Below are 27,669 nucleotides of genomic sequence, written 5' to 3' on the forward strand. Positions count from 1 at the left end.
AACCGGTTACAGTTGTCCGCTTGGAGCTGATGTAGGGAGCTTTCGACGCTGACATAAAGCCCAGGAAGCGACATACCTCGCTACACTGGCGGACAATCCAGGCCAGTAGAAGCGCCCTTTGATGCGGTCATAAGTTTTCTGGAAACCAAGGTGACCAGCAGTCATGTCGTCGTGAGAAGCCTGCAGGACATGAGCACGTAGAGAGCGTGGCAGAACAGGAACCCAGCGTTGACCGTCAGGGTGATAGACATGACGGTATAGGACGCGGTTGTCAATCTTGAATTGCGTCAGCTGCTGACGAAGGCGGGCGTTAGGTGGGCGCGAAGCTCCTTGAAGGTGGTCTATGATGCGCCAACAGTAAGAGTCGGCAAGTTGATGAAATTGGAAGGATTTGTTGTCCTGTGGAGCAGTGGCGTAGCCAGAAATTTCGTTCGGGGGGGGCTCAAGTTGCAGCTCGGCCTCGTCCTTATGAGGAAGTATTAGCTCGAGTGCTCCTGTCTAAATACATGTAAAAGGAAAATTCGTTTTTCTCGACAACCACAGCACCAAATTCGACAAGGTTTGTTGCATTTAAAAGAAAAACTTATAATCTAGTGTCTGTTGGTTTCGAATTTTCGAGTTAGGTCGGCAAGTTTTTATTAAAATTGGCAAGAATTGAAAATTTTCAAAGAACGAAACTATCAAGTTTACAACTCTCTAACTCAACAACAAAAAAGGGTAATTCAATTCTGTAAATTGCCTCTGATAGTACATCTAAAGCGAACAAAATTGATATGTTACACATGAATATAAAAAAATTTAATAATATGGCAATACAGCTTTTGCAGAACCCTTGTACCCAACGTAACAAATTCACGTAAGATGCAAAATGACATATTGAATTTGTCCGCTTTCAATGATCTCGTGGATGCCGTTTACAGAACCGCAATATCTGTTCTTCGCGCAGAGTTATGGACTTGTAAACTTCGCGCTTCTATTTTTTTCAAGCGGTCGTATATTTGAAAATCTTTTTAACAAAATTCAGGACATAACTCAAAGTTCCGCTTCCAACAGTCGCTATAACTTGACTTTCTAGCTCAAATGCAACGAATTTGATTAAAATCTGCCCAGTGGTTATATCAGAAAAACGTTCTTGCGTTTTTCATGTATTTGAATAGGCCGCGTCAGAGTTGGGCTCGAGCTAAAGCTTCCTCTTCGGAGGAAGCTTTAGCTCCCTTAAATTCCGCTAAAAGGGGAATTCCTTTTTCTCGGCAACCACTGCACCAAATTTGACGAGGTTTGTTGCATTTAAAAGAAAACTTTACTTCTAGGGACGGCTGGTTTCGAATTTTTCATCTAGTTGTCAATTCTTTATTGAAAATCGACCAAAATCGCACATTTTTCGCAAACGAAACTACCAAGTTTAAAACTCTAACTCAACAATGAAGAATGATGTCACAATTCTGTGAAAAGCCCCTAATGGTACATCTACGGCGGACAAAATTGATTTGTTACACTTGAATCTCAAAAAAGATAAGTAATATGGAAATGCGGCTTTTGCAGAACACTTGTACACAACGTAACCAGCTCATGTAAGATACAAATTTACGCGCCAAGTTTATCCGCTTTGACTGTTATAATATATGCCGTTTACAGAGCCGCGATATCTGTTCTTGATGCAGAGCTGCTAGTTTGTAAAGATCGTGCTTCTATTTTTTTCGAACTTTCGATTTTTTCAACATATTTTAAACAAGATTCAGGCGCTAAATCGAAATTCCGCTTCCAAGAGACACTAGAATTTAACTTTCTCAAATGCAACAAATTTAATTAAAAGCTATCCAGGGGTTATCTCAGAAAAGCGTTTCTGCGTTTTTCATTTATTTGAATAGGCCGCGTGGGAGTTGGGCCCGAGCTAAAGCTTCCCCTTAAACAATTTGTCAAGGGATCAAATACATGAATAATTGCGCTACCATTGCCAAAGATGCGGCAAACGAATTCTTGAACGCTACGCAATGTCAAAAAAAGTAAAATATTTGATTTTTCATAAAAGAATATACTCGTATGTGCCAAAAATTGTGCCCAAAATAACTTATATCAATGCTTTCACGTTTTTTGTCTATTTAATAAGTAAAGAAAATATCACACGAACTTTAGAACTATATCACTTAGAAACCAGCAAAGGAGCGCACGTAGCTGATATGAAATATGTAAAGGCCATGAAATGAACAAGTTGAGGGCATATATGTTAATGAAACTGTCGTTCAAGAACCGCGTGTTTACATTCTTGTAGACATGCAACGACCAGTGAAAAATATCAATGACGTTGTCATTTTTCCAATGTATTACATAGGATTAGCTGTCACCGGTCGAGTATCGTGAGTAATTGCACCGAAATTATAGTCGCAACAGAGAGCACGTATAAAAAGCAGGAGTTTTGCAAAATAAACGAGGGCGAGTCGAATGAAAGTGAGCCAATGCGAATATATGACAAGCGGGGTACTTCATTTAAACGTAGTCTCCATGAGCATTTAGACAATTGTCCCATTGACTAACGAGTCGCGTGATTCCCGTCTCACAAAATGTCTTGGGTTGCTGCTTCACAAAGTCTGCAACCGACTCTTTCACGTCATCGTCTGACACGAATCTGGTTCTCTTTAGCTGTTTTTTCGGTTGGGCCATTATGTAGAAGTCGCAAGGTGACAAGTCTGAGCTGTATGGCAGATGCTGCAGCGTTTCCCACTTGAACTTTGCCAGCAAGATGACCTCCTTAGTCAATTTTCCACGTCGTTTGTTCTTGATTGCGACACGCAGCCGTTCCGGCGTTTCACAATGGCGGAAACAATTGATAGCCTCTCAAGATTTAGCAAATTCTATCAGTAATGGTCCCTGACGATCGAAAAAAAAAGTCAACAACACCTTCCCGGCGGAAATGACGGCATTTGCTTTCTTTGGGCAAGGTGAATTCGAATGTTTCCACTGTAAGTTTTACCATCGTGTTTCAGGCTCGTAGTAGTGGCACCATGATTCGTCCCCAATCACAATTGCAGACAAGAAGTCGTCACCGTCATTGCGTTACGGGATCAGATGAGTCAAGGCAGCGCCAAACTACTCCGCCTTCTAGTGGTGGTTCAAAATCTTGGGCATCCATTGCGCACACAAGAGGCGATAACCGCGATGTTCATTAATTATGTGACTTCTGGTACATGGGCCTTGGCGCGAAATCCAGCCTGAGTTCGCAATGTTCGCGGTGAAATGTCTTTTCGAGCGTGAAAAAGGCATTCTAGACAAAATCCAGAATGATTCGCAGCGCCGGGGGTTGCTTTGGTCGGCGGTGCATAGACAGCACGAAAAAAATTTCCGGGGGGGGGGGGGGCTGAAGCCCTATAAGCCCTCCCCTCTGGCTACGCCTCTGGTGTGGAGGCATCTCGTCGACAGTGGCCAACAAGAAAGCATCTGAGGAGGGATCGAGCGAAAGCTTGTCACGGATGGTAGTTGGAGCTCCATTGCATGGTGTCGTAGGAAGCGGACAGCGAGAAAGGGCGTCTGCATCTTGGTGTTTTTTCCCGCACTTGTAGGTAATGGTAAAGTAGTATTCTTGCAAACGAAGAATCCACCGACCAAGTCGTCCAGACAAGTTCTTCAGCGTCGAAAGCCAGCATAATGCATGATGGTCTGTAACAATCGTAAAGTGGCGGCCGTGAAGATAAGGTCGAAACCTCTGCACAGACCAAATGATAGCTAGAAATTCCTGCTCCGTGATGGTGTAATTCTTTTCGGCGTTTGTCAGAACGCGACTGGCGTATGCGACGGCCCTCTCACCTAAACTGTCGTCTCGCTGTAGGAGAATGCCACCAATTCCGTGACCACTAGCATCCGTATGCAGGAGGGTAGGAGCAGCTTCATCAAAATGGCGTAGTACTGGTTCAGATGTGAGAGCGCGCTTCAGATGGGTGAACGCAGATTCACATTCGGGAGACCACACAAAGGGAACATTAGAACCCAGTAATTTGTGCAGAGGTGACGCTATTGAGGCGAAGCCCCGTATGAATCGCCGAAAATAGGAAGCGAGGCCTGAGAAACTACTCAAATCTTTGGTCTCGTCGGGACGAGGGAAGTGCTGAACTGCGGAAACCTTGTCAGGATCAGGACGAATGCCATCTTTGCTCACAATGTGACCTAGAACTTTGATCGTCTTGCTCGAAAAATGGCATTTCTTGGTGTTTAGCTGAAGTCCAGCGTTGGCAAGACACGTGAGAACTTCATCCAGACGTTGCAGGTGCTGAGAGAAGGTTGACGAGAAAACAACAATATTGTCGAGATAGCACAGGCAAGTCTTCCACTTTAGGCCACGAAGAACGGTGTCAATCATGCGCTCGAACGTTGCGGGCGCATTGCAAAAGCCGAATGGCATGACATTAAACTCGTAGAGCCCATCTGGTGTTGAAAACGCCGTTTTCTCCTTATCGTCCTCATGCATAGGTATCTGCCAGTAGCCGGAACGCAGATCGATGCTGGAGAAGTACTCGGCACCCTGCAGGGAATCCAAGGCATCGTCTATTCGCGGCATAGGGTATACATCCTTGCGTGTGATCTTGTTAAGTGCTCGGTAGCCAACACAAAATCGAACAGAGCCGTCTTTTTTGCGAACCAAAACAACGGGGGAAGACCAAGGGCTAGCAGAGGGACGTATTATGTTTCGTTGGAGCATGTCGGTGACGTTCTCGTCAATGACTTTCCTCTCGGCTAGCGATACGCGATATGGTCTACGGCGCACGATGGATGTACCATCTGTCTCTATCCGATGCGTCGTAATCGAAGGCTTTTCCCAACGAAGATGAATGCGCGTCAAAGGAAGCTTCATGTTTTTTGGAGCAAAGCAAGCAATTGTTGTGACTGCGAAGGTGTCAGGTCGGAAATGATGGCAGCTCCAAGAGCTGAAAGAGATGCGGCCCGTCCGGTACAAAGACCTTCAGAGGAAGCTGGTTTAAAGGAAAATAACAGATATAGACTCTGATGCAGTGGCGCAAGCCAATGTAGTGCCTTTAGGGATGAGAATCTTTTCGGATGTCGGGTTTGTAGCGTAGAGAAGTGCAGAGCCATGATCAAACCTAACGAGCCCTGATGCAAAAGGCTATCCCTCTTGCAAGACAGCGTGCAGATGGTAAGACGAGCACGTCGCCGCAGTCAATCACATCAGACGTGATAGTAACGATGCTTTGATGGCGAGGAGGTTTTTACGAGGTTTTTGCGAGGTTTTTGCGAGGCGAGGAGGAGGTTTTTTGCGAGGGCAGAACGAACAGCTGGTGTGCCGAAGATTTGGCGGAGCTGCTGTTTGAAAGCGCCCCAGTTCGTGAAATCAACCTCATGGTTGAAAAACCAAGTCTTCGCTACGCCTGTCAGATAAAAGGCGACGTGACCTAGCTTGGACGCATCGTCCCAACTGTTAGCCGAACTCATTCGGTCATAGTCGTCCAGCCAATCCTTGATGTCTTCACCGCGAAGTCAAGCAAACAGATGGGGATCACGCTGGTGCCCACTGACAACCCAATACAGAGAGGCTGGGGTAGTCGAGGCCGAGATGGTGGAAGTAGAAGTGCCTGTTGGCTCGTCCTGCGACATGCTGGCGGACAGCTGGCACAATCGGCGACCCGATCGAAGCTCCAGGAGGTTGAGCGGGGAGTCAGAGGACGGGGGACCGAAGAGCACACTCCACCACTTGTGACGCAGCAGTAATCACGGCTTTTATTCCGCGTCAAAAGATTAGGCGAACCGACCACGCCCACAGCACGGAGCACACTCGAGAGCCAGCCCCACAAGCTATGATGAAGAAGAACCCCATATGAACCCCATATGATGATGATCGTGTACAGATAACAAAGAATAGCTCATAAATTCCCACAATATGTTTACCTTTTTCACTTTCAGTGTATAATTTACTAAATACAAATTCCTTTCTGTGGGTTTCTCGTAACTATTACACGTACCCTGCCTTGTGTTTATGAATGAATGTTTATGTATGTATGATTTATTGATACTTTTTCTCATTTCTGTTAAGATTGTGAGTTATAACTAGCATGAATCCCAACTAGCCTTGAGCTAGGGATTCAGATGTCCTGTTCAACATCTCCTGTGTACTTTCCTTTTTTTATAAACTTTTTTTGAAACAAAGGCATCAAAGTAGACAGTTTCGAGACGACAGCATCAAAGTCAAATAAGATGAAGGCTACTTTCATGTTCAAACGAGATGGTGACTGAGCCAGACACTTGAAAAATCGACAGGAAGGTCGTCTGTGCACAATAAAACGTAGACACATGATCCTATGCCCTTAATGTGGGCACGGCACGTATCTGGCAGACAGTATGAATGAACAGCTACTGTTACTTTTCCAGATCTTGCCCTGGTTTTGGATTGCGGCAGCAACGGCAAGGAGCACTCATGAAATGCACGGCAAAATCTTGCTTCATCGTACCGGCGACGAGACAATGGCTGCATTATTGGCTGACCGAAGGCCATCGACGGTGATGTCATCGGCAGGAAAAATACAAGAGGAGCGGCACGACATCGACCACATCAGAGGGCACGGCACCTATCTGGCGGACAGTATGAATGAACGGCTACTGTTACTTTTACAGGTTAGTTCTGGGAATCATACTGCTTTATACCGTAGCGACGATAGATTTTTGCTGGTTCTGCCGTGCCCTCGGCGGTGTTATGCTGTACTGATTGATGTTTGGTCCATGATGCTATTATTGTTGACATCGGTAGATGTAGAGGAGAATCCTGGCCCTCCAATAGAGCAAATGGTAGACAATTTTGGACAACCAGGCTAAATCGGAGCGCAGGTTAGATGCTATTATACAGAGGAAACCTCAGCCCTAAACCTTAAAACAGACGGACTAACCGATTTTCTTGAGGTAGTCCAGGAAATGAGAGTTAAGATTGCTTCTCTTGAAAAGACTGTAAAGTACCAGGCTGAACTATCAACAGAGTTAGAAAATAGAAGCAGACGCAACAACCTTCGAGTTGGTATTCAGGAGCGGAGCAAGGAATCTGAGGCTGACTTGGGCAAAGCTGTTGCGAATGACATCTTTGGAAAGCAGTTGGGCGTTGAAGTCAATAGAAAGAATTCACCGCATCGGAAAAAAACACCCAGCAAAATGTCGACCCATATTAATGAAATTTTTTTGATGGCAGGGAAAAGGATAGTGTGCTGCAGAATTGCAAAAAACTGAAAGAGAGTTCGGTAAGCATCAGCAATGATTATGCGCATGAAACTGCAGTAGTTCACAAAAAATTGCAGGAAAGTGCTGCTGCGGACAGGGCGAATGGCAGAAAGGCAACCCTCCTCAGTGACAAGGTCAAGATAGACGAGCAAGTATACATATGGGACAGCTCGAAATGAGCGGTGTCCATATCAGAATCACCGAGATAAAGGCCATCAAAGCACACGTTTTGAAACTAGCATAGCGCAGAACACACATTTGTTTCGGAATAAGCCACCTGAAGCATAGTTACGCTTGATTCTCTTGAACACTCATAGCATTATTAATAAAATTACTGATCTCGAATATATGTTACTGTCAGCAAACCCTCATGTAGTGTTAATAACCGAAACCTGGTTAAGCGACTGGATACCAAGCGATTGTATCCCACCACCAGGGTATCACATGTTTAGATGGGATAGAGATGCAAGAGGCGGGGGCATTGCCATTATTGTTAAGGATTGTTGTGGGGCCATAATGGTAGAAAACAATACGTCACAGTCAGTCTGGTGTAAACTAATTTTTGGGAACACTGTGTACCTTGTTGGAGTAGTTTACAGGGCACCAGCTACTCCACCTGAATTTTCAGATGGCCTCAACGAATTTCTATGCACTCATGTAAACAGAAGCACTCGACTAATATTGGCTGGCGACTTTAACTTAGGACACATTGATTGGGAGGCTCTGTCGAGTGACCACATCGAGACAATGAGTGCAAATAAATTGTTGGAAATTGCTTTTTTTCATGAATTAAGGCAAACTGTTAAAGAATACACCAGAGTGACACCCACGTATTGACCAATATTGGATTTGGTGTTTCTGCCCAGTAATGCCGAAGCTTATGGCTTATCGATTCTGGACGGTATATCCGACTATAATATGGTTTCAGCGGGCATACTGCCCTTGTCGTGCAATCATTCTGACGACTTAGGGTGTAAAGAACGAGTGTCGGTTAAAGATTATGAACGAGCAGATGGTAATTCGGTTTTGGACTATTTAGAACAATCATTTGACGAATTTGAAATTGCCTCCCAGTCGAAGTCAGTCGATGAATTCTGGCAACGATTGAAATGCATTATTACAACTTGCGTCGACAGATTTGTACCAAGTCGTTACAAAAAAAGAAAACAGAAAAATCCGTGGATAACTCGCAACATTGTTCCCATGAAACATAAAATAAAAAGGCTACGGAAACAGTCAACGGACTATCACAGGTGGGGAGCAGCCTTAAAACAGCATTATCAGAATCAAAAAGAAAGTTCTTCAATGACACTCTCGGCAACTTCCTTAAAAGTGCACCACAAATATTTTGGCATTTTTTTAGAGCACAGAAAGCAAAAATAGAGCAGATAACAATAGAAGGTGACCTTGTGACAGACACACAACAGATAGCACATGGTTTCAATGAGTTCTTTCAGTCAACTGTTTCACAGAGATACAGATAATCACGTCACAGATGACGTAAACTATTCCTGCGCTTTTCCTTTGGAGCCTCTTTTGTTTCACCGGGAGGGCATGTTTCATCATCTGCTAAACTTAAATTCAAAGAAGGCCAGTGGTTCGGATGGGGTATACCGACAGTATTACTGAAGCGGTATGCCAAGTGGATGTCCATTTATTTAGAAATCACTTTTGAACACTGGGCTTCTTCGATTTTCCCCTTCTGGCTACCCGCGGGCTGCCAGAGCCAGCCAGAGCGTCTTCGTTTTTCTCGGGTTGCTCCGCCCACCGCGCTACGCACTTCCGCCGGGCGTTCGTTTTGCTCGCGCTGGACGGTTCTGGCTATCCGCGGGCTGCCAGAACCCGCCAGGATGATTTTGGTCTGGCTGCTGTCTGAAAGTTCTCTGGCTAGCAGACGACTAAAAGAGGCGATGGGCGCTCGCCGCCATCTTTACGGGGACTTCACGGATTGCAACGCGGGCGCTTGAGGACTTAAATTTACCTCGCTCAGCCAACTGTCTACGGTCATCTTCGGATTTCCTTACTGCTAGCGTTATCTTTTTAGGTGCTAACGCTCCGTTTCGCATCGCGAATCGGTGTGAACCGTTTGAAGCTTTTGTGTGTGTCCCCTGATTGCTTCTTCGCAGCGAACAGCGCACCGCGCTCTCATGCGCGCATGTTATCTGCATCGTGTTCCACGCAAGTTGTAGACGCTCATTCACACATTGCGGTACCTTTTGGGTTCGTATTTCTCTGGTGGTGTTCCTTTTGACATATCTCGCATATGTATGTCTCTCCTTTCTCTGCAGTTAGCGAAGGCTTTGCAGCTAGCCCGTGTTCGCTCCGTCTTTCCGTCGTATGCTTAGGTGGCAGCCCGAAACCGATATGTGTTTGAACTGCAGGCCGTTGATCTAAGAATACACTGATTGCACTCGGTACATTTAGACACACGTACATTGGCTTATTGCTCTCATGATTGCGACCAATGTTGTTTTTCGTGTGGAACGTTTTGCGGGTCACAGGCGACGTGCATTTTCATGCGCCAGCCGCGTCCCCAGCTCCTTAAATGAGAAGCACCATCAGCCGTAAGAAACTTTCTGAAATCGAAGCCCAAGCAGGTCGGCGCGAAATTTTATGCGTATGAGACGTACCTGATAACCTGCTTTTTCATGTCTTGTGATGACACAACGCTAACTCATCAATGTTGCCGGTGGTCGACGTGAACGCTGCGAGCAGGGATCCTCCAGCGATTGCTTTCGAGTATATAATCGCTGCGTCTTGTCATCCACCGCGTCGGAGGACACCTGTTGCGCTGCGCAAGGCGAGGTTGGCCGAGTACGCGTCCTGCGCCGAGTTGCGCGAAAGTGATAGTATCCCTGAATGCAACTATATATTTTCAAGCTGGCAACGCATAAATTGGCCGACTACGTCAAGTGCGCGCCGGCCTCACCGGGCACTGCCATGCTGCTAGCATGTTTACATTTGGCCAGCTGTACAGGCGTTCGATTTCAAACTTCGGCCAGGTTAGGGTTGTCTTGGGATCCCAGCCCACGTGACTTCCTGTCAGAACCAGAACTAGCTGGCTGCCATCTGGCTGCCAGCAGGCGGCTAGAACTCCGAAAATCGAAGAGGCCCACTCTTTACGCACTCATTCCCTTCCACAAGATTGGCGCTGTGCTGCTTTTATTCCGGTGTTCAAAAGTGGAAATCGCCTGCTTCCAAACTATTGCCCTGTCTCCCTGACATCTGTATGTTGCAAACTCATGGAGCATGTAATAGCGAAACACATTATTCATTTTCTGGAAACAAATAAGTTACTTTATGCAAATCAGCATGGTTTTAAACAGGGCCTTTCAACGGTTACCCAACTAACCGAAACGGTTCCCGATTTTTCAATGGCTTTAGACGAACACCAAAAGACTGATGTGATTTGCGTTGATTTTAGGAAAGTGTTTGATAAAGTGTCGCGTAACACACTGCTTTTTCAACTCTGCCAAGTAGGTATGAATAGCGATATTTTAAAATGGATTGAAGCATATTTAACAGGTCAGAGGCAAGTTCGCATTAGTAATTGTGTGTCAGGCCTTTTGCAGATATTTTCTGTGGTACCACAGAGGTTGGTGCTAGGCCCATTACTGTTTTTGCTTTATAATAATGATGTAGTTACAGTTGTTGAGCCGCCAGTGGCGTTGAAGCTTTTTGCAGATGACTGCTTAGTTTATTCACCAGTTAACTGTAAAAATGATCAGGTAAAACTGAACCAGTGTCTCGAAGGTCTTCATACTTGGTGCCAGAAACGGGACATGGAAATTAATTATGCCAAAACCACCTTCGCGCACATTACCTGAAAGAAAAATGTTGTTTCCTTTCAGTATCATACTGGATATGTTATTTTGACAAATGTGTCTAGTTTCAGATATCTTAGTGTATTGATTGCTGATGACCTAAACTGGTACAGCCAGACTGAAAATGTGTGCTCTGCATTGTACAAAAAGCTGTGTTTTCTTCGAGTAAAGCTACGAAACGCAACCAAAGACGTCAAGCTAATGGCATACAAAAACTTAATTCAACCTGTTCTAAAATACGCTGCCGTACTTTGAAGTCTCCATCAAAAAGGTCTAAACTTGGTAAGAATTGAAACACTTGCAGTCTGATTTATATGTTCTAGGTGTAAAAAAAAAAACTGCGTTACCGAAATGCTAAGTTCATTTAATTTGGAATTATTAGAAATTAGACTACAGAGGAACAGGATAACATTATTATTTCGGATTCTCCAGGGTCATGTAAAGATTGATAAAAGCAGGTACATACGTGCACCTGGTAGACTTAGCAAGAAAATAAATCATGGTGCAACCATCCGTCCTTATGCCACCCGCACAAACGTCTTTTTTTGTTCATTTTTTCCTGATGTCACCGAAAAATGGAATGGACTACCTGCACATATTGCTGAATACACTGATGTAGAAGCATTCGAAACTTTTCTTGATAGTTTTATTCCCTGAAATTAATTCAATGTTTTCTTGATGTTCTACATTCCTGTCAATTATTCTATGCCCCTTGTTCGATGATCTTGATATTTTGTGATGATGTTTTGTATAAGTTTTATGACACCTCAAAGTTCCTTCCATATCAGTTTTGTATTTGTCACGTATTCCCTCTCTGTCATGACCCTCACATGAGGGTTAACAGTATGTTTAAATAAACAAAACAAAAATAAATGTAAGCTACATTGTGTTTTTTATAGGTTCACAGGCGCAAAGACTTAAAATAGAGAAAGGTTTGTGCTTTCCTCAACTTTTTCTTGTCGCCATGAGGTGGTGTCATGTCGCAAATGCTGTCGGAAATGCCATCGTTTTGAGCCCTCTGGAAGACTGCTCGAAACGCGTTCCCTTATATGACCTCTTCTCGGCTGTCTCATTAGCTGTCTATGTAGACTGTCTCCGATGCTGGCCAGAATTGGAACACACCCCATATCCTTCGAAGCCTTGGCTGTCGGATAGGTCTCGCCCAACTGCACTTTTCCCACACCCTTGCACGTAGCAGCGTAGAGGCATTCTCCTGCATTGTGGCACGTGCTCTACTGATCACATTACAAAGCAGCACACCACACAAACAGCAACTTTGAAGATTTCGCCACAAAGGCCACTTGCGAAAACAAGTATGCGGCTGTGAGGAACTGCACAGTTGAGATTTCGTACGTTGCCATCCGGCACCGTGCATGGCTGACGCGGGCAATGGCTGGCATGCTGGTATCCAGCACAGCACAGCCAACGGCGCTTTCTCTAGTTCACGCTGCGGCTGCTAGACGTGTTATATTGCGGAAAATTGATTAAATTCTATATTTTCCGCTAGTTTCTACTTGAAAATAAGGTTGTGTCAACCAATTTTAGCACTCAAGCTTTCATCTGGGCTAAAAATCTCGGCTTCAAAAGTTTTGTTCAGTATCACTATAAAGTATTTGATATGTAGAATGAATGTCAGTTTTGAGTCGAGTATGATGCCGGGAAATTGGTTTTATGCTTGCAGGTAATGTACTACCAAAGAGCTCCAACAGCAGGGTCGGGTACCATTCCTCTTATTCGTGAAAAGGACACATGTACTTTTCTATGGGCTCAAATTAAAGGGGTTTTCACCAGCCCCTTTAGGCACTTGAATTATTTAAGCCATGCTGGACATGCCATTCGCATATAGCAAGGGTGAACAGTTTAAAACCAATCAGAACATTATCTATATATACAAAGTTGAAGATTGTTCATGGTATAGCCATGCACAAAGAATTTGCTTTCACAATAAACAGTATACAGTTAAGCACACCGCCCTGTGGAACACCAGTTCTCTGGGCGAAAGACCAACAAAAAATGACCAACCCTTACATGAAAGGTGCACTTAGAAAGGTATCTTTCGATTATATTTAACATACTGCCATGGAAACCCATGGCGGAAAGGTCGCGGAAAATAGAAGTGCCATGTGGAGTCAGACGTTCTGGCAGGCTAGTTGGTTCATAGATTTAGTTGCTTCTTTTAACTGCGCGAAAGAAGTGAGGTCAGAAGAAACACACAGCACACCACAACCCAACACCACTAGTGTCCTCATTTCTTTTCGTGCAGTTATAAGAAACATCTAAAACATGTGGAGGCATACTTTCTCCAAGTCAAGAAATAAACAGAGACAACTGTTTATGTGTGAAGGCATCCCTAATGTTTGCCTCACTGTGGACAAGGTGGTCTGATGTTGAACTTCTTATGGCCACACTAGTAACGCTCTAGTATTCTGCTTCTTTCTAGGACACAGATGAGACGCTGGTTTACCAAATTCTCAAAGAGCTTGCATAGACAGCTTGTCAAAGTTATATGTCTAACAGGTGGGTAAGAATGGGTCCTTGCCTTGTATAGGGATGACAATAGTTCCTTTTCAAGAAGATGGAATGTACCCAGCAGCCCCCATGACATTAAAAAAAGAGGGGAGCGTTTTCTGTGTTTCATTTAATAGATGACACAGTCACCACCTGATGCCGAGCGGTCACAACAAGTGAGAGATGCCTACAGTTCAGCTAGACTAAATGGGCCATCGTAGTGCTCATTTTATGCACATCTGCATTCAAGACACTGTCGCTCTGCACTTTCTTTGAACATCAGGAAAGTTTCCATATAGTGCGATGCACTGAAGATTTGTTCAAAGTGTTCAACCAGAAAATGTGCCTGATTTTCCACGTGATCACCTTGTGTATTTACGAAGTGATGAGGGTATGACTGTCAGCCTTTTCATTTATTTACACCGTTTCGCAATTTCGTTGCATCTGTGTAAAAATTTATAGTGATATATACTTTTCCCACACTCTCTCCTTTTGCACATCGACGTGTTCTTCTGCCTTGCGACTTAATTTGTTTAAAGTTAATGAGATTTTCGGTAGTCGAAAAATTATGATGCAATCCCCAAAGTTTTTGATTTTCGTGTGTGTTCTGACATTCGTAGTTTCATCAAGGGATGCAACATTTATTAGCTGGTTTGTTAGTTTGATACATTTTGTAGCAGCATCAATAATAAAGCCCGTCAAAGCACACAGCACAAAGCAGCAATATCTTCTTGGCTTAAGTATGTAATCTCTCAAGATTTCAAGATAATTTGAGACATCTTGGCAAACCAACTTAGCCACACCAGTAAAAGTCACTTGCCTTAGCAAATACAGTGAAGATTTCAGCAAGGCCACCATTGCTTATCCAGATTTTACCACCATTGAGAATGTAGTGCTTCCCATCTGGAGACAGCTCAGCCCGTGTCTTGATAGACTGCACACAACATGGCACCAAACAGAGAACGCTCAATAGATGGCATGCATGAAAGTCTGCCGCACTGCTGAGACTTTGTGAAACTGTGCTTACGGAATGCCAGAAGCTGTATAGTGGATAATTTCATAGACACTTTGAATGTCCTATGGTTCTTAGCTGAGCTAGTTGGCACATGCTACCACCTGGGAAACCAGCAGATCTCTCCTCCAAAAATAACTTTGAATGTTAATTATCTTGAAGGATCGTATAAAAGCCAGAGGGTCATTCTACGAGAGATCAAACGTGTGTACACTTTGTATTCTTGTTTTGTCTGATTTTTTTGTTTGTCATGTAAGAATACTCAAGCTGCGAGGAACAGAAAATTTTATTCCCGAAAAACATTCCCAGCAAGCCAAAAAAAAAAATATGCGAAGGTGGCGGCACGAGCGTCCTCCTGTTAATTACCACAATACTTTCTGATTTCAAGGCCGAATTAAATGCAAACTAAGAATGTTGTGCCGAAAAGCATTTCTGCTCATTTTATTTATTATTTTTACTTATACAATACTGCGAAATACAGGTACAAGCAGGGTGTCTAGAAAATCATTTGAATAGAATTAACACAGCAAGCTGGGCGAGTTGGTGACAGAACATATTCCTCGGTGTGAGTGGTGTGCACTATTCCACTTTTGTGCAGCAGGAAGTACATTGGGCAGACGGGACGCTGCCTTAACATCCGCCTCACGGAGCACTAAGCTGTGATCAGGAATTCAACAGACATGAATCTGGCCGTCCAGTGTAGGCATTTCCCATGCAAACCTGTTTGAAAAAAAAAAACGAAATATTGTATAAAAATGGAAATCAAATCAACTGCGAGATTGTAGAGACCTACTTCATGCATGTCACCTCAGGCTTGTGCATCAGCTAGACTTCGCTCTGCATGATAAAGTTTTTCAGTGGCAAGATAGGCTGACTACCTTTCACCACTTGTAAGCATCACTTCATCACTTGATCCCTTTCTCTGTATATTTAATCCCTTTTTTGAAAAAAATAAACCAATTGTTAGCCCATGCTCATGTCGTCCACTTCTTTTTGTCGTTCATCTGGGTCGCGCTACCCAGCCAGAGAAATACATTTGGATAGGCACAGCAAAAAAAAAAACTAACATATGTCAATCAGTCGTAGGTACAACTACGGATGGCATCGAGTTCCAGTCGTTATTAGATTTTGGAAAAAAAATTCTTGAATACTTCAGTACATGCGAAATATGGGGTTGAAGTGTGAGACTGGTGGAGCCAGGTGTGCCTAACTGTTAAGGGTTTATTATATATTGATGGCTCAATGATTAATTTATTACTAATAAATGACAAAAGAAAGCCAAGGTGCAATTTTTTTCTTCGTAAAGCTAACTGTCTACCATTTGGGGGGCACGCCACCGCACCGAGCTTGGTCATGACGCCGACTTTAAATGCGCGGGCGCTGCTGCTATCGTCAATCACCTCGGCTGCCTTTCTTGGTGGAACCTGCCCTTCCTCATCTTTTACTCGCAACTGGAATGACATCGCCTGCCAACTTCCCCTGCCTTCGGACCAAAAAACCATTTCAGCCTCAAGCCCGCCACTTCTAACCCAAACCGTGCTTTCCGCCTGGCCACAGCGAGCAACTTCCGGCGTGGGAGACTCGCTACTTCTACTTAAGCAGCCTCCGTCTTGGGACCACTTGGGGCACGCCACCACACCGAGCATGGTCATGACGCCGACTTTGTATGTGCAGGTTAGTTACCTACCTTGTGCAAGATGTGTGCGTTCAAGTGACCCCGAATGTTTATTGCGGTGTCGTGCCCCTCTGACACATTTGATGCCAATCGGAAAGTTTTCTGCCACTTGCTATGTTCATTATGTGTGAGTGTTCACCTCACTTTCCTTTTACTAGCCCTTTCTGGGGACATTGAGCTTAACCCTGATCCTGTTAATGACATTCCCACTCCGGTATCCCTTGAATCTATTGCTAGCGCCCTATCCCATTTAGAAACCTCTCAGAACACCGTTCTGTCTGAGGTCGCTCTAATTCATGCTACACAGGCCACCATAGAAAATCAGGTTGGCCGTCTATCCACCCGTGTCGACGCCCGTGAGAAAATTGTAGACGCTCATAAATCAAGTCACTCGATACTTGCATCTAGTGACAATCCTGAAATAATTAAACTCACTTCCCAAATAAATGACCTCGTACAGAAATGCGATGACTCTGAAAGCCACCTTCGCCGGGACAACCTACTTTTTTTCGGTGTTGAGGATGCACATGATGAAACTTGGGAGCAATCAGAGTCTCGCATTATTTCACTGTGTGCTGATAAACTTCTAATTTCCATAACCAAAAATGACATAGAACGCGCGCACAGGCTTGGCCGTTTCCAGGCCAGTAAACACCGACCAATTATAGTTAAACTTGCGCGGTACAAAGATAAGTGTAGAATTCTGTCTGCCGGGCCAAAGCTTAAAGGTACGCCTATTCTATCCGGGAAGATTTTTCATCGCGCGTCCGGCTTGCAAAGAAAAAGTTGTACGCCTATGCGAAACAAAACAACACCTCAACTTTCAAGATACGCTTCGATAAACTTCAGATGAATGATGGGCAGTTTTTATATGATGTGCAATCAGACTCAGTTTTACAAGTTAAATCATAGCCATCACTTCAGGCTTGCCCAGCACTCTCTTTTCCCTCCCAGCCACTACTAAACCCTGTTGAAGCATCACGCAATCACATACTTTCTGTTATACTGGCTAATGTTCGCAGTTACATGTCAAAAAAGATACCATTGAAGCCCTTCTCGACAACAATAACACAGACATGGCCATTTTCACTCAATCTTGGTTAACCCCTGACATAGATAGCCCTGAGCTACTGCATGCAGATTCCCCCTACACTGTTTACAGACGCGATAGGAGGGAACAAAGGGGTGGTGGCATTCTTGTCTTCACAAAAAAACAGCATTCCTTGTTACCAGCTCCCGAACAGTTGTACTCACGAAATTCTTTGCGTGCACATACCCTTGCCTACATGCACATGCATTCTCATATCATGTTATCGCCCACCCGATTGTGACCCTTCCTTTATCGACGAGCTTAACGCTGTCATTTAAGATGCATCCTCTCAATTTCTGCGTGCTAACTATATTATTTGTGGTGATTTTAACTTTGCGGATATAAACTGGGACAATCTAACAGCATCATCTCGCCAGTCAAAAGCTTTCCTTGATTTAGCCTTAAACTTCAACCTTACACAAACAGTAAATTTACCTACACGTGGCTCAAACACCCTTGACTTGGTCCTCACTTCACAACCCGAATACATTGTCTATAGCATGTGTCAATTGGCTGAGCGATCACAGTATTGTCCTTTTCAATTTGGAAATCCCAGTTCCAGTCAAACAGCGTTCAATAAAACTAATTCGGGGCTACAAAAAAGCCGACTTTTCCATAATTAACAGTGAACTGAATATTTTTTTGAATACCTCAAGGAAACTGCCTTCAGAAGGCCTGTTGATGCAAAGTGGCTGTTGTACATGCATAAGCTACTCAGCTTAATCAATAATCACGTACCCCTTGTGTGCATTCGTGGTGTCATGGGAAAGCCTTGGTACACAAACCAACTAAAGAAACTAGCACAGAAGAAAAAGCGCCTTTTCAGAGTGGCAAAAAAATGTGGTTCTTCATACCTTGCTGTTGAAGCAGTGCACTGACACGGACACAGTGAAGACAAACAGGAAAAGACGATACTCGCTGCTGTCCGTGTCAGTGCACTGCTTCACCAGCAAGGTATGATGATCACTCACCAACTAGCCCACCTTTCCACTTTACTAAATGTGGTTCTGGCCCGAAATGGAAGTATTTCACCTGCCTGCGCGAGTACAACAGCCTTCTGAAGCTTTTTAAGAAAAAAATTTTTCGCCAGGATCTTCTCAATATCATCCGTGTAAACCTGAAAAAATTTTGGAAAATACTCGCACCAAATAGAAATCAGTCGCATAAAATTACCACAACCAATCCTAATGGGTCCCATGTTCCAGTTGAAAAGCGTTCTGATGTCTTCAATTCACACTTCTCTTCCGTCTTCACTTGTGAATCTTCCACCAACATTCTTGTTTTACCAAGATTTTGCGGCCCTGAAATGCCTCCCATTGATGTAACTGCTGAAGGTATCGCAAGCCTAATCAATAAACTTAAAATATCTAGCTCCCCCGGACCTGACAACATACCGGTGAAGATACTAAAAGGCACTAACGTCATTTCTAGCCAGATATTACAAATCATTTTTACCCAGTCTATCAGCGAGGGTACTATTCCCAAAGACTGAAAACTAAGCAAATTAACCTCCGTTTTTAAATCTGCTAAGCGCTCCGACCCATCCAAGTATCGCCCGATCCCACTTACATGTATTGCCTGTAAACATTTAGAACACGTCATTTATTCCCAAATAGCGTCCCACCTCCACAGAAATTCTTTTTTCTTTAGCGAACAACATGGCTTTCGTCCACGCTTATCATGCGAAGCTTAACTTGTTGAATTCACCACAGATCTCCACCTAAACTTAGATTCTCCATTTCAGACTGACGTAATTTACTTGGATTTTTCAAAGGCTTTCGATTGCGTCCCTCATCACCGACTAGTGTCCAAACTTTCATGCCTTCACCTCGACCCACTAATCCTATCATGGATCATTTGCTACCTGACAGATCGCCTCCAGTTCACCTGTGTTGGCGGTTGCTGTTCAGACACTACCAAAGTTATATCCGGTGTACCACAGGGATCGATACTTGGCCCACTCCTTTTTCTAATCCATATACATTAACGATCTCCCAACAGACATATCATCCACAATACGTCTATTCGCCGATGACTGTGTTATTTACCGTCGTGTCACTACTAACACTGACCAATCCATTCTGCAAAATGACCTAAATTCTATTGACAAGTGGTGCTCACGCTGGACGATGGAACTAAATGTCTCCAAATGCAAGTTAATGCATGTATCACATAAACGCTCTACATCCAAATTTCTATACTCTTTGGGCTCTGTGAATTGTGGGGGTTCTGGGGTTCTCCTCCGTGCTCTTGGGACAAAGAACGACAACACAGTAGTGCAAACAATCACAAGGGCATTTATTGCACCTTCCATAGATCAATGCCTGCTAGCCGAGTCGCTATCCACAAAACATGCCGATGGGCGCGCGACAAATCTAGAAGTTCGATTCACCGCGACCGGAAGCGAGCGAATATGTTCGCCCCATGCTAGATCCCAACGCCTGGTCGTTCGCGTGTTCGGTCACGCCAACGGTGGTGCGTTCGAAGGCGGCCACGCGAGGCGGTCTCGCAGAAGCGTGGGTCGGCGCACACGCGGGAGGCGTCCACGCTGTGCGCTGACCCGCCGGGAAAGAGGGTCGCTCCACGCGCGGCACGGCACGTCCGTGCTACTTGCTGTCTCGAACCCAAGAGGAATCGCGCCTTCTGCTCCCGCACCCACGTAACCTCGCAGCGGTGCGACACTCCCGCCATCTCTCGCACCGCGCCTGTACCACTCCGACCGCCAGGCCACGCGAGCCATGCGGGAAAACAGCATATCAGGGGATGCGTGAGAGTCGCGCATCCCCACAGAATTTATCTGAGGTCGACAGTTACCGCTACCTTGGCGTTATCATCACTAACAAACTAAATTGGTCGAACCACATTCAACAAATAACAGCCCATGCTTCAAGATCTCTTAACTATATTAAAAGATCCCTATCCTTGTCTCCTCCGTCGATTCGTAAACTAGCATATGAAATTTAAATCCGTACCAAATTAGAATACGCGTCTACAATTTGGAATCCACCTCGAAAGTACTTGATTGACACTTTAGAAGCTACTCAAAATCGTGCCTCCCACTTTATCTTATCGAATTATGACAACACTATCAGCGTTACTAACTTAAAGTTATCTATTGGTCTACCCCTTTTAGCATCAAGACGCATAATTTCGCAACTCTGCCTATTCCATAAATTGTACTATAATTTTCCTGACCTTCGTTCCTCACTTTTATTTCCACCCATTCGCTCATCACATCATCTATTCAATTCTTTATGTATCCAACGCCTTCATGGTTCTACAAACGCTTGTAACAAATCCTTCCTTCCCTCTGCAATAGAACAGTGGAACTCGCTCTCGGAAACCATTGTTGTAGAGCGAAACGCTTCGAAATTTCTAGAGTTACTAACCACCCATATTTGCAACTAATTATGCAAAAACCTGTTCTTTTTAGTGTCTTTTCAGTTGTTGCCTTTGTTTGCTTTGTTCATGACTATTTATTCGATGTTTGTATTATTGTTTTGCCTCCCCCTTATGTAATACCCCACATGGGGACCTTAAGGAAATTATTGATGATGATGATGATTTGTTACCATAAGTTCTGTGAGAGAATCACACTGTGAAAATCCAGAAAAAACCAATCAAACTGCCTTTCTTTGCATTCTTTCGAGCTTCTTAATGTTAACTTTGGTGTAGGGATCCCAGTATACATGTATACTCATGTATCGGCCGAATAAAGGATGTGCAGCAGACATGTCGGAGTAGACAGCGTTTACGAAAGGCTGATGTGCATACATTGTCAATATGAATCTTCCATGATAAAATGTTAGTAATGGCGACTCCCACGTATTTGTAGTTAGTAACCACTTGTAAGTCTGAAAAACTTAGCTTATAAGTGTGCACTAGTCGGTTTATTTTACATGTATTTTGTAAAATAACACTATTTCTGTATTCGGAAACATTCCCCACATGCTGCACCAATCCAAAATGTTGAAGTTGTCAAGTTCAAGTTGATCATTATGGGAAGTTATATCTCTGCACAAAATACGATCCTCAGTAAATCATCTGATGTTAATGTTTGAGTCAACTGCATTTACAAGATCATTAAAGTACAAAAGGAAAACTACTGGTCCGAGTAAACTATGTAGCGGTACCCCCAATGTTAGTGGAAGATTTTTGCCTGTCGATTACAACATACTGTTGACTATTGCTCAAGTAATCAGTAATACAACGTATAATAATAGATGGAAGCATGGCATTTTTTAATTTTGTTATGAGTGAATCATGAGGCACATGGTCAAATGTTTTGCTAAAATCTGATAGAATCATGTCTACTTGTCCGTTAGAGTGAAATAAGACCACTGAGCATCCTTTTCTGAAACCATGCTGGTGACGTGTTAACGTTAAGTTTTTCTCTAAAAACTGGTTCATTTGTTTAGTAATGATATGTTCAATTAATTTACAACAAGACAATATTATAGAAATAAGACAACAATTTTGTACAAGACAGTCTCCTTTCTTAAACGTACAAATCATTCGGGGTGTTTTCCAGTCATCCGGTAATTTGCCAGTTGCCAGTGATGCACAGAAAATAACAAGAAATTTCGGAACTGTTTCTGCATAGTGACGCGAAATAAGTTGGCACGTGATGACACTGGCCCCTTGAGGCGAGAACGAGGAAGTTCGTGGTTGCGCGCACGCTGCGGTGTTCCAGAAGAAGGCTGGTCGAACGACGAACGGACTGTCCTGTTCTCTGCGGGGAATTGGTCAAGTATCGGGCGGTTTAATTTTCTTTAGTTTTGTTTTGTACTTTCCTCTCATTGAGAGTTCCTAATGTCTCTTTCTTCTCCTGGCCAGAGATCTTTCCTCTGGACGGCTTCGCTTCCCACTAATGACATGCCTATAGAGGCTTTCTTGCGCAGTGGCATTAACAGCGTTCCAGTGGCCCTAGTGGCGACCAATGGGGGATTCATCCGCGTGAAGAATCCCAAGGTGATTCAAGAGGAGGTGCGGAAAGCAACCCCGCATTTCTAAAGCATAACCGAGGTCCGACAATTTGGCAGAGGGGGCATTCTTTGCTGTTCGCCTGACCAGAGCTGCGTCTCCGACCTTCTGAAGTGCGAAATGTTCGCGAACCACCCGGTGAGGCCTTTTATTCCTGCTCATCTAGCTTGCGTTAAGGGTCTAGTACGTGGAGTCGACGCGAGCCTGTGTGCTTCAGAGGTCCTCCAGATGTTCTCCCCAGCAGCTTCCGTCTCCGTCTACCGATGTTCACGCGTTTGTGAGAATCAAAGAAACCCCACAGAGTCGGTTATTGTCACCTTTGCAGGCACAAATAGGCCGTCAGAGATCAAGGCGTGGCCATTAATATACAGGGTGGAAGCAATTTCTCGCCGCCCATTGCAATGCGTTCAATGCTGGCGATAAGGCCACAGTTTTAAGGGATGTCGATCAGAGCTTCGGTACCGCATTTGCGGAGAAGGCCACGATGGCGAAACGTGTTCCTCTCAGAGCGAACGATGCTGTTTGTGTGAAGGTTCCCACCCTGCGGACTGTGCGCAATGCCCTGCGAGAAAAAAAGAGCTCGAAATTCTACAATTTACAGAACGGAAACGGTGTTCGCGTCGTGAAGCTCGTGCACTCTCATTAGAGAAATCATGTGGCTATGCTGCAGCTGCTGCTCGTCACTCAAAAGCCATGGATGCATCTCTTGGTGATGTTGTAGCTGCTGCCGTTGAGAAAGCTGTGGCAAAAGCCCTTGACACTTTATTTGCAAACCTTTCAGAGACCGTTGGACAAGTTCTCACCTCTCAGTTGTCGCAACTTTTACATGTTACTGCTCGTCCAAGTGTTGCCTCTGAAATCACAGTCTCCGATGAGAACATAGAGAAACACGTATCGGCAGAGATGTCACCTTGCAGTACTGATGCCTCCGAAGTTCCCGCAACTCATGTAGAACATGAGGGCTTTCAGAGTCACGAATCCGGTTCAGATACCATGGAGAACATGGATTTGCATGCTAGAACTTATAAACGTCGTGCTTCCCCATACTCCCCAAGAGCTACTACCCTCCACAAACTTAAATCTCAAAAGAGTGAAAATAAGAGCTTATCAAAGGATGATTTCCTAAGATAACATTCTACAGACGGCAGTTAACACTGCCGGAATATCGTCAACATAGGAAGCTTGAAAGTACTGCAGTGGAACTGTCGTTACATTTTTGCTGCAGCCGCTGATCTCTTATATCTCTGTGAAGATCTTTCTCCTGATTTTATTATTCTGCAAGAAACTTGGTTATCCACAGAAAAGAATTATGATTTAAAGAATTATCGCAGTTTTCGTCTAGATCGTCTTTCTTGTAGAGGGGGATTAGCATTTTTCATCCCAACAAAGATTTGTCATAGAGCTAAAATTAGTCACCAGTCATTCTCCACTGAAAGTGAGATTCTAGCATTGGATGTAACGCTTCCTGGACGCGCCCCATTTTCGATAATCGATGCTTATTTCCCTACAGGAGTCCGCAATACAGGCTCTCTTGATGCCGCGGTTGCAGCATGCAGAAAGGATATAATCATAGCTGGTGATTTTAATTCTCACCATGTATCATGGGGTTATCGGTCCGACTCTTGTGGTAAACGATTGTTAGACTGGGTTTCGTCAAATAACCTTAATTGTGTAAATTCGAGAACCCCAACTTATGTATCCGGCACATCGCGTTCGGTGTTAGACCTAACTTTTTCCAGTTCGGGCTGTGTAATCTCCTCCTGGTCTGCTATTACCTCGGCCACAAATAGCGACCATCTTCCAATAACTTTTGAAATAACGCGCCTAATTAATTTGGTTGAAAAACATGTCCGCACCTATGTTAACTATACTAAATTTCAAGTTTCGCTGCGATCACCTTTAGAAAAACAGGTTGGCCTAAATGATGAAGTTAAGGCAGTTAATTTGTGTCAAGTGCTAAGTGACAGTTATAAAAAAATGCAAGTTCAGTATGCAGTCAACTAAAGGTGGTACTTATTCTCCATGGTGGAATCCGGACTGTGCACGCGAATATAGAAGAAAGGCAGCCTGGAGAAAGTTACGGTATAATCAATGTCCACGTAATTGGAATGACTATAAGTTTGCTGCAGCTACATTCAGGCAAACAGTTGACAAAGCGAAAGAAAATTATAACACCAAACATTACAGTTACTTATCGCAGTCTAGTAATAAAAAGCCCTAGTTCGATTTCTACGGTCTAAAAAGATTGTTTCAGCCCCAGTTAATGTAGAGTCAGTTAGCTTAACTTCCACTGAATTAGTGCAGTCACTGGAGGATATTGCAAAAGGCTTAGAGCGTCGATTCATATCGTTTCGCCCCTATCATATACCGGCACCTGAACCAGCTAATGAGTACGTAACGGTCACATTAGAAGAATTATTGAGAGAGGAAAAGATGCTGCCAGCTTCAGCCCCAGGCCCTGATGGCATAACTACAGCAATGATAAAAGTATTATTCGAATTGTCTCCCCAGGAGTTGCTTAATTTTATAAATTACTCGATTAAGAATGCATGGATTCATCCAGATTGGAAGGCTGCCAAAATAATTCCTCTACTCAAAAAGCCAGGCGATGGATATTCAATAGACAACATTAGACCTATTTCCCTAACCTCAAATCTTGTAAAGTTAATCGAGAGAGTTCTTTATGGTCACGTTGACAGATGGATAGGCGAGAACCAAATATTAAATTATTCTCAAATAGGATTCAGGCCGGGCTGCTCAATTTGGTGTGCTCATGTTGACTTGGAGAGTAGAACCCAACTCGCTCGCCGCAACAAACAGTATGCGGCCCCAGTGACATTAGACATTGCGAAGGCGTATGACAGTGTCGACCTCAGTACTTTATTCAACAGACTCAATAGTGTGAATCTTCCACAGTATATAATTGCATGATTCAAAATTTCCTAAGCGGACGAACGTTTTATTGTTATCAAAACGGTTTTTCTTCTAAAAGTTACAAACAGACAAGGGGCGTCCCTCAAGGTGCAGTACTTTCCCCAGTACTATTCAATATTCTACTAAATCACATCCCGACACATCATGACGTACAGGTATACGTATACGCTGATGATATCGTATTTTTCACGGTATCGAATAATATACATAGCCTATATAAAACTTTGCAGTCGTATCTGAATCAGATTGAAACTTGGCTAAAAGGAATACAAATGTCGCTAAATGTCAACAAAAGTGCGATCATTGTCTTTCCCTTGACTTTTCCTATCCGAATAACACTGTCATATGGCCAGGAGATTATTCCGCAGGTACATTCTTTAAAATATCTGGGAATGATTTACACCGAAAAGCTAAATTGGCAGACATACATAGAATACATCGCATCTAAGGGAGCACGCGCTGTTGGTTTATTACGAAGAGTCTGCAGCAGTCGTTTCGGAATGCGCAGGGAGACCTTGCTGATGATTTATTGTATGTATGTCCGCCCCATTCTAGAGTTCGGATGCGTGTTATTTTCAGGAGGTCTGACGTATAAGTTACGTCCTCTGGTTCTTTTAGAACGCGAATCACTACGTCTGTGTCTCGGCCTTCCAAAATTTGTAGCAAATAATATTTTATATCATGAAACTCACCTGCCTTCTCTTCAAACTCGATTTCGTATACTGACAGGCCAAACATTTCTAAACATCTATGTTTCTCCCCAGAGACGCTGCTACTATATTTTTACTCGAGAACCAACTGCATTCTTTGAGAATCAATGGCCCAGACTGCATTGTCCCCAGGTTGTTTTTGTGCAGAAACTATTACAGCCATTACAAATATCAATCCGTGACGTGGCTTTTCAAAATTTACCTACTTCGACAGTAAGTGTTGAATTTGGCGATATATTTCCAAATAACGCTAAGCTCCTACCTATTCGATACCTAAAAGGTTTATTAGATGACCACCTTGAAAACCTCCAAATAAATGCAGTAATAGCCACAGATGCTTCTGTCAGTGAGGAGAAGGCCGGAGTGGGCATTTTTTCGACATAAATAAATTGGTCTTTCTCTCTTCGACTACCCGACTTTACGCCAATATTTCAAGCAGAGTTATTGGCAATCATCCTCGCTCTACGCAAACTTCCCACATCTACTTCTTCAGCCGTAATGTTAACCGACTCCTTGTCTGTTTGCTCCGCTTTATCTGTGCCCAATGCAAGTATCATTCTTCGAGAATTTCATTCACTGGTTCCCCAACATTTACGCCTCATCCACCTGGTATGGGTGCCAGGGCACGTGGGGATCACTTTAAACGAGTCAGCAGACGCACTAGCAGCGGCATCTCTTAAAGGCCCGGTACTGAGGATCTTAAAACCTTCGGCATACGTCACTTCTGCAAGATTTAAAAAAAATTCCATTCAAGAAGAACATGCCAAATCATGTGCATTAGATAACGCCGATTTTCAGCACCTTAAATTTCCTTGGCACAGCGGGTGGTGTGCAACAAGAAAATTTGAAGTTTCATTTACGCGTCTGCGTTGCCGAATACCACGGCTTAATTTCTATTCTCATAGGTCTGGTTTGGCACCTTTTCCTAAATGTTTTTACTGCAATGAACCCGAAACTATGGATCATTTTTTTATTGAGTGTCGTAGATTCAACGTGCATAGAAAACGACTTCTAGAAGGTCCCTTCCGCCAACTTGGATTAGCCATCACGCTACCTATCATTCTGTCTCTGGGGGCGTCGGCACTAGGATACTGTAATAGGAACGTATGTGATGCCATATATAATTTTATAATGGAAACAAGGAGACTTCCATGCTAAATTTACTGTTTTATTTTCCAAAAGTAGAAACCAAAAAAATATTAACTTCTAATTTTAAGAAACTATAGCATGAAAATTATTATTAACGATTAGAATTATTTTAATATCACAGCTTCAGTAAAAAAAAATCCTATTTAGGTATTTATTCCTTTTCAACCCACTGCCGCCCGATTCATGGCCAATCCCGCGTAGTGGGTTGTGCTATATCTACAGGCTCCAAACCAAACCAAACGCTCTCAAAGGAACAGCCATTGCTAAAGGCAGCAGTTTTTTGTCAATCTGTCGCTGCTGAACTATTTTAGCTAGTACTAGCTTGGTAACATTTCTGGTGGATGTGCCAGGTACGGTAGATATTAGATGCCCGGAGCATACCCCAGGCCTAAGCCCGGCGAGTAGTTCGGCCGAACTTATCCCTGTGCACATACCTACCAGCCCACGTTGCCAGGGACTCCAGCCACAGCCTGGTCTGCTACCGGAACAAACTAGAATGATGAACCAAACACCTTCTGGCGCTATTGCAGCATCGCACGTGGTTGTCAATCACACCCGGATGCCAAATCCATTCCACGGAA

General features: G+C 43.8%; 1 protein-coding gene across 4 annotated transcripts in view; it reads right to left on the bottom strand.

The window, feature by feature from the left end:
- Nucleotides 1–27,669, bottom strand: part of LOC135908127 (very long-chain specific acyl-CoA dehydrogenase, mitochondrial-like) — a 460,653-nt gene that overhangs the window by 195,571 nt on the left and 237,413 nt on the right. For 2 of the 4 annotated variants that reach the window (XM_065439880.2, XM_065439878.2), the window contains one exon: nucleotides 14,356–14,469. The exons of the other annotated variants lie outside the window; for them this stretch is intronic. In XM_065439880.2, coding sequence (XP_065295952.1) covers nucleotides 14,356–14,469 — 114 coding nt within the window. The remainder of the gene's footprint in view (nucleotides 1–14,355; nucleotides 14,470–27,669) is intronic. 4 annotated transcript variants of the gene reach the window in all.

Source organism: Dermacentor albipictus, chromosome 1 (assembly GCF_038994185.2).
Source record: "Dermacentor albipictus isolate Rhodes 1998 colony chromosome 1, USDA_Dalb.pri_finalv2, whole genome shotgun sequence".
NCBI classification, from domain to species: domain Eukaryota; kingdom Metazoa; phylum Arthropoda; class Arachnida; order Ixodida; family Ixodidae; genus Dermacentor; species Dermacentor albipictus.